This window comes from Sinocyclocheilus anshuiensis, unplaced genomic scaffold (assembly GCF_001515605.1).
Source record: "Sinocyclocheilus anshuiensis isolate Anshui unplaced genomic scaffold, SAMN03320099.WGS_v1.1 scaffold7, whole genome shotgun sequence".
NCBI lineage: Eukaryota > Metazoa > Chordata > Actinopteri > Cypriniformes > Cyprinidae > Sinocyclocheilus > Sinocyclocheilus anshuiensis.
In genome coordinates, this window is record NW_015549582.1 from 1061010 (window position 1) to 1069500 (window position 8491).

At 36.0% G+C, this 8491-nt stretch overlaps 1 protein-coding gene across 1 annotated transcript in view; it reads right to left on the reverse strand.

Annotated features, from left to right (window-relative positions):
* The window catches only part of LOC107657794 (nuclear receptor coactivator 2-like), a 132989-nt gene that overhangs the window by 55387 nt on the left and 69111 nt on the right, over positions 1-8491 (reverse strand). The window contains exons 3-4 of the mRNA XM_016446038.1: positions 6955-7059; positions 5810-5982 (exon numbers count right to left, since the gene is read on the reverse strand). Of these exons, the coding sequence (XP_016301524.1) occupies positions 5810-5982; positions 6955-7043 (262 nt within the window). The 5' untranslated portion in view covers positions 7044-7059. The remainder of the gene's footprint in view (positions 1-5809; positions 5983-6954; positions 7060-8491) is intronic.

The window sequence follows — 8491 nt, forward strand, 5'->3', positions numbered from 1 at the left end:
TGGAGATAATAAATAATTAATTTCCATAGAGTTGTATCTATTTAGATGTTTATTAACGAAATAATGGTTATATAGTAAATGTTAATACAATTTGGGGTGTTTTAAACAAGTGAATCTTGTTAAAAGTTACATGCTGTGGCCGTGCTGGAGCATTTCCGGAGCATCAACCCGGTGAGTGAACAGCAATATGAAAGCGGCTTCACGAGACTAATGATGAGCATAGACAACAGACAGAGAATTAAATTTAGCGTTTTTATTTCCAACATGTGTCTATTCATGGCTGCATATTATTTAATTCATGCAAAGTTACGTCTTTATTGGGACAGGACTTGACGGATTATCTTGCGTGACTCCGTGAGTTCGTCTCTATTTCTTCGAGCCAAGCTGCATAAACTGCATATCAGGCATTTATGTAATACATCTCATTTGTGCATTAATGACTTATGTTAAATAAAGTTTACTAACTACAGTAAATCAAGTACCCGTGCACGCCGTTGTTGTTGTCTTGTTTCCCCTCAGATGCGCTGCAATGGTGATCCTGGGCACGATTCTCAAAACATCCACAAGATGGCGGTGTTTATCGGTGAATCCGATATTACAAAACCGATATCCGATTATTGTAAAATGCTTAAATATCAGGAAAAATATCGGTAAATCGATATATTGGTCGGTCTCTAATAATTTATGCAATATTATTATTTTACTATTTTTAGGGTAAAATATTTTTTGCAATGTTTTAATTACTAAATTATGCTAAAAATGAAAGTAAACTGTTTTCATGACAAGTAAGCACACATTCTTTTTGTATTGTTATTGTAAAAAAAAAAAACATTTGTTTCATTGTCATTAAAACATTTTTTCATTGTTATTTTAATTATTAAATTAAGTCACTATGTAAAGAAAAAATCTGAAATATTGTAATTATTATATTAATTTGCTCTTTTTGGGGTGATATATGATCCAGAGATGTAAATAATGCGGGGAAAGTGGCTAAACTCTAAATTACACTATTTATGAAGGATGTGAGATGTAATAAAGCATTTTCTGAAGTGTTACTTAAAAAAAAAAAAAAAAAAAAAAACCTATAACTATAACAAAAAAACGTTTATAGTAATTGAAATAAAGATAAAATGAAATATAAATAATAGATGACAAACTTAAAAATACATTTTGCCTTTGCAACTAAGTAAAATAAAAATAAGTTTAAGTACTAAAATTACTAAAACAAACTGAAATAAAATTGAAGTAAAATAGAAACATCAAGGCCTGGTTTCATAGACAGGGTTTAGCCTAAGCCAGGATTAGGCCATAGTTTAATTAGGACATTTAAGTAATTTTTATAAACGTGCCTTAGAAAAAAACATTACTGGTGTGCTTTTTGAGACAAAACAAAGGCATTGATATATTTTAAGATCAGTCAGTGCAAGTTTCTTTCATTTGAAACAGCTCAGACTTGCATTTTAGTCTAGGACTAGGCTTAAGCCTTGTCTGTGAAACCGGGGACAAAAAAAAATAAAGATGACAAAACCACAAATAAATGAAACTTCAACCAAAATTAAACTGAAATAAGTTAATATAAAAATAAGAGCAAATTCACAACCATGTATTAGCATATAAACAATACTAAAATAACACTAACAATTTCTGCCATCAGTAACATCCTTAATCCCACAATTAGGCCTGTCACGATAACAACTTCTTGTTGTGTGATATATTGCCCCAGAAATAATTGCGATAAGCGATATTATTGTCATCTTAAAGACCATTTTAGTCACTGAATATATAATCGTAATGTAACAGCATAATAATGCAAGAAGGCCTACACACTTCCAAATTACAACAAACTTTTAATTTTTAAGAATATTTAGATCATGGAAATTAAGTATCAAAATATTAGATACCTTAAAAAACCTCAATAAATAGTAAATAAACATTTTCTAACAAAAAGTGCAAAGTAACAAGTAGAAAAAAAGAAATATGCACAAAGAACTTGTCTGGAGATTTTTCCATCTACAGATTTTCCCCTGACCTTCTTTTCTCTGTAAATTAAGGGTGCACACTATTGCTGAAAAACACAATCACTACTCAGCAGTCAGATGTCCATATGCACAAAGGCACAGATCCCAAACAAGACCATATCTGCAGATGAAACTTTTTTTTTGTAGAGGCATTTTTTAAATTTGAACTAGCACCAACTATTTTACAAAACCTGAATAAATAGTAAATAAACATTTTCTGACAAAAAGTGCAAAGTAACAAGTAGAAAAAAGAAAAATGCACAAAGAACTTGTGTGGAGATTTTTCCATCGACAGATTTTTTCCCTGACCTTCTTTTCTCTGTAAATTAAGGGTGCACACTATTGCTGAAAAACACAATCCCTACTACTTAGCAGTCAGATGTCCGTATGCAAAAAGGCACAGATCCCTAAACAAGCCCATATCTGCAGACGAAACTTTGTTTGTAGAAGCATTTTTTAAATTTGAGCTAGCACCTCATGACTACACCACATTATGTACGAGAAGCTGCAAAAGACACAGGCGCAAGTGGAATGTACAAAACATGGTGACATTCATTTTAAGTAAATATAATGGGCGATATATTGCATCACCAAAAATGATTGAGGTCATGTACATATATTGCACGATAAGTCGATATATTGATTATTGCGACAGGCCTACCCACAATTCCCTAGACCAAACTAACTTCCTGTCTGTTCACATCCATTAAAGAGAGTAGTCGGGATTGCAGTGGGCTCGCAGAGGACACGATAGAGAGGCAAACTGTGCTGGCATGATGGGTAGCCATATGGCAAAGAGAGAGGGCCATCCATCAGCCTCCCCCTCAGACCGTTCTGGGATGCTCCAAACGCTGCTCTTCCCGTATATGTGCGTGTGTGTCTGGGAGACATACGCATGCGTACACTTCTGATGATGAGTGGATGTGAGCGTGTTTTGTGTCAGCAGGTCTTTGCGGTGCCCAGCAGGGAATGGTAAACCAGCACAGCTGCACCAGTGGTCCGGTGATAACTCATTCCCTCTTTCATTTCAAACTCGGCGCTAAAACGGTTTCCTTTTCATTAGCCAATCCCCATCAAACAGAAAGAAAAGGCTGTGTTATCTCCAGAAAGGATGTGAATCAGGCCATATCATTTACTTCAAAAGCAAATGGAGTTTCTTGAAGCCTTTAGGATCTGCCCTATCAGTCACAATTCAAAACCCCACCCATGACTCTGCTCTCGACCAATCAGTGCACAGTCTGATCATAGGTACTAGGTCATGACTCTCCATGGGAGAATTCCATATCTCGTCATCTACTGGGTGTTGTTCAGTCTCTAAATTTATAAGCGCTGACTCACTAATGAATAAATTAAACGTGTAATTAAACATAATCCAGTTTTCAAACTCCAGTTTGGGGTTTAAATGTGTAGCAGATGAACTACAGACTATAAACACCCTTTACAGATAAATGTCCAACATATTGTGTTTCCTATGCAAAGAGGAAGGAAACTGTTCACTGCTGCAATTTATTAGTCATGCTTGCTAGCATAGCTAGCATAATAGCATCACTATTATTATTGCTCATACTTATATTGCACCATTTGTATTGTGAATTATACCTCAAATCACAACTTACTGAGGAAAGGTGCGCTAATATTTTGCTAGGCAATTGGATTTTCGATATTCACCTGATGGACAATATAATATTCTCACATTGAAGGAAGGATCCGAGTCATATCTATGGAAAGGAATCTAGAGATTTGGAGGTGGACTCTTAGGAATCTGAGCAACCACCCACAGCACCCTAGCAACCGCGTAGTAATGCGGTTACTCATAGCACTTTAGCAACACCCTGGCAATAATCACTACACTTTTTCAAAATGTAAACACTGTTTTAAAGGGGCCGTTCACATTAAAAAAAAAAGGGAGATTTTAGGTAGACTGACAGTTTAGTTGACCATTTACTTTCACTGTGTGGAAAAAATGTGCTGTTGTTCAGCGAAGTTTCGCAATCGGAATCCTGTCATTTCAATAGGAATCCACATAATCTGGAAATTTGCATGAGCGTGAAAATTTTTCCCCACACAGATTTAACATGGATTCAAGTTGGTCGCTACACTACTGACAACGGGCAATTTTTGTCTGCGAAATTTCACCAAATTCCACTAATGTGAGCACATTTTGAGGATGTCAATTCTTAATATTTGACCTAACATCTCAATTTGTGTAAGAAAAAGTCACACAGGTTTGGAGTTAGGAAAATGATGGTAACATTTTTTGGTGAACTATCCCTATAAATGCTAGCATTCATCATCAGTTTAACAAGCAGTAAACAATAATTCATGAAATTCCTTATGTGACTTAAATTACACTTATCATTATATTTTTCCCAGCACACACTAAAATCCCTAAACTACCTCAATGACAGTGACTTTTTAAATGTTTCATATTTAACCACAGGAACGAAGTAAAAAAAAAATCTCTCCAAAGAGACATTTGTTGGTATGGGTCTGAATAAAATGTGAGGAACAGAACTGTGAGCCTTTAAAACGGTATTTTTAGCAGAAAGCAGCTTCTGCTTTAAAGGGCTTCCTGTGAGTGTCAACAATGTTGTGCTTCCTTTACAAGGAAAGCTGACTGCTGCGCTCTATACTTGAGGCCTTGTTTACAGGCAAAACAGGCCCATTTGTGTCTTTGGAGGTAGTTTGAGACTGTACCAGCACAGTTAGAGCAGTGTGTGAAGCTGTGGCCGTGTGGCATCGAGCGTAGCGGAGGGGAGGTGAAGGAGGGGTAAGGGACGACGCAGCAGATGGCGACCATCGCTCCGTTAGCTTTGCATCACATTGCTCAGAATTACATAACCCAGAGCTCAGTACATCACAAATAATCTCCATCACAGCCCAGTCTGAATCAATGCAGACACACACGTCAAAACAGCACCAAGTCTCAACGGTTCAAAACAACACAGATGTTAATTTGGGCAGAAAAACACTGCAGGAGTAAGCCAATCTTATGATTTATTTAAATCTGTATCAGTCTATATTAATGATTGTGCCATAATGAAAATTTCCAAGAAGTTTATTCAAGAAATTTCTCATCGCAGGAAGAGCAAGGATGAGATATATGATATCCATCAATAGGGGAGGGACTCTTAGAGGTTCAGTTAAGCTTCTTCTCAGAAGTTATGATAAAATTTATCCGCATAACTTTTCAAGTAACTAAAATCATAACATTTTAACAAGCACTGCACCTGGATCCAAAACTTGCGCATAATTTTAGCAACAAAGAAACACAAATGACTCCTGAATCAAACATCCCTGATAACTCGAGACAACTTTAAAATAAAACACATATGTAGAAAAGTAATGAAGCTGTGACTTCTAATTAAATCTTGTGTTTGGTTTCTGTATTTTTTCTTAATGCAGTGAGAAATGAAAGCCACATAGCACGTGTTTCACATCAGTGCATGTTTGCAGTTAGCATGATGCTAATCCACGTAGGCTCCTGCTTAAAGCCAATCTGGAATCGATGGCTGATTTGACAAAGTTCTTTCTCAAGATCTCTAGACAGGCCATATATTTTGCTAAACAACCTGAAAAAGCCTACATGTGTCTTGTGTTAGCTACTAATAATTTCTAGCCTAACGCAAAGGTCTGACTATGCTAATGCTCAGTGAATGTAACACTATGTGCAGGTTGTTTTCAAGCCTGAGAGTTAATACTTAGGGAGCTTTTTTTGTATTTTAATTGAAGATTTATAGGTAAGACAGGTAATAATGTAAGTTCAAAGAAGAATTAATTGGTTTTCTTACCTTGCTCTTTAATTTGACGAATCTGTTTGACGGTCTCCTTTAGGATTGCACATTTGTCAGGCTTGACATTGAAGTTGTCGATATCATTGAAGTTTGCGAAAATCAGCTCTGCGAGCTCTTCTATGTATTTATTTTCATGTTCCCGGTTACGTTTCTCAGTGCTTCGTTTGGGACTGTGAAGAGAAACAAAAAATGATTAAGACTAAAACTTGTCAGTCAGACCCAGTACATGCTTCATGTGTACTGCTTAAGTGAAAAATATCATGGCCTCCTCAGTTTGTTAGTTTCAGCTTGTACTTATCTATTATTTTGGCAAAGATGCAGAGAAAAAGAAAAAATTTAATAAGCATATTTTTCTTTTAGGATATACCATCGCAACATTAGCATTTTTGTAACAAATTTGCAACTTTAACAATAACTGAGAAAACGACTGTTTTTTTTTTTTTACTTTTCTGCAAAAAAAAAATGTTACAGACATTTAGTTTCATTATTTGTTGAAAATTCAGGAGGACTGCACATTCTTTTATTCAGTCTATGATATTTTTAAATGTTGTACACATGCTTATGGGGTGTCTTTGGATGATAAATTGCATTTAAGATGCCGTTTCAAGTTTGTCTATGTTAACAGTCTTCACACAACCCAATGACTAGTCAATTCTGATGATATGCAATTTTGCAAATTCCTGAAACATGATGCTTTATGACATTAGGATCAAACAAATACCTAAAAAAATCTAAACAATCCTCAACAGCAAAAGCAAGACACAGAAATAGACAAAACTTCCCAGAGCTTCTGTGCAGCCCTAAACAGGTTGTATTTTCAATTTGCTGCTCTGCATCTTCAGTAGTTTGCACAGAAAATTTCGTCAATAAAGAAGGCATGCATAGGCATGCTCCTTCCTATGAATGAATTATACAGACTGATGTTTCCTGACTCAGTGGAAAAGGGCTTTATATAGAAATGTGTATTATCTAGGCTGAGCTCCACTGGTGGGAGGCCTGCTCAAGATTATTGCAGTTCAGCGGTTCATAGCGTAGACACTGAGAAATTCACTCTGCTACACATACAAACTGCAGTTTCAGAGTTCACCGTAACCTGCTGTTCATTTGTCTACTGGTTTGCGTGCCGTGTCTAGGTGAAGTACCTTGGGCCCAGGAGGTCTGAAGGGCATTCCTTGCGCTTTTGAGCCTCTGACCTGGCAGGGTCCGACGAGTTTTCCCCGACAGCACTCATCCTCAATGCATATCACCTATTGAGGACAATGTTAACATAAGAGATTCAGAAAATGCTCAAAAGACAGTTCATCTTTAGGCAGGCTTGACAAATGAACACACTTATATTTATATTCAGGCTTCATTGCAGCATTTAAAGAGGTGGACCAATAAAAAAAAATGTCTGAACAGGTTAAACAACAACACACTGTGCCAACTATTTCTAATGCGTTTCGAGAAAGCCAGTAGATTTAGGTCTGCTTAACAGTTCAAACACATTATAATGTCAAAAATTTGAGCACCTGGTGATTTGCAAACAAGCCAAACAGCTCTTCTGAGAGAGATTCATGTGGAATCTATCAGTCATCTATCAGGTGCTTGTGGTTGAAATTACTCTAAAAGGGATTTCTAAGGATTTTGGGGAATTGTTCTTTGGTTTGGCTGTGTGTGCCTGAAAACATCTTGGCAGCTTGCATTTCAAAAATCTCTAAAATAAATTATTATCAATTAATACAGTCTTAAACGGCTCTTTACAAGGACTGAAAAATGTAATTACTAATTAGAGATAATTAAAAGCGAGAAGGCTTAGAAGTTGTGTTCAGAGGTCATATACTGAAGATGTGGGTTGATGCTGGAAGGTGTAAGGAGGTCTGCGAAAATGAAAATGAGAGAAAATGGAACGAAAAAGGGATTCAATTATATTGTGCGACAATGGGTGTCCCCTGAGAGCGAGCGAGAGAAAAGAGAGGTTAGAGCAATGAAAGAAAAGTGGAAGTAACACGAAAGTAAGAGAGATTGAGATTGGTGAGAAATAAAGAGAGAGTAAGGGGTCAGCGAGTGAGAGAACACAATGTGCCGTATACTGTACATCACAAAAAGACTGTTGAGCATGCAAATTTTCATTTAACAAGCCCCAACAAATACAGACATAAGCGGAGCCATTTATCTTTCCAACACGTACTACAATATGTAGTTTCACTTTCTATTCACTTTTGTGTGCCTTATAGAACCACGCTTGACATGAAAATTGGGAATTCTCTTGAGAGAGAGAAAACTAGTACATTTCCATCATCTAGTACTGTTGTTTTTTTTAGGTGGAAACTGCAAAACCCTTTTTTTTTCAGGAGTCTGTCACGAATAAAAAGATAAAAACAACAGCATTTATGTGAAATAGAAATCATTTATAGCTTTATAAATGTCTTTGCTGTTAATTTTGATGATTTTAATCAGGGCTGCACGATAAATCGCATGCGATATTTAATGCGCATCTTGTCAGAAAGCCGGTTCTGTAATCAGCGGTAAATCTCCATCACCTGCGGGCTTTCACATGCGATTTATCGTGCAGCCCTAATTTTAATGGATTCTTACTGAATAAAACTATTAATTTCTTACAAAATTAATATAATATACTTTAATATTACAAGTTAGTCTAAATTTATACTTACAAAAAAAAAAAAAAAAAAAAAAAAA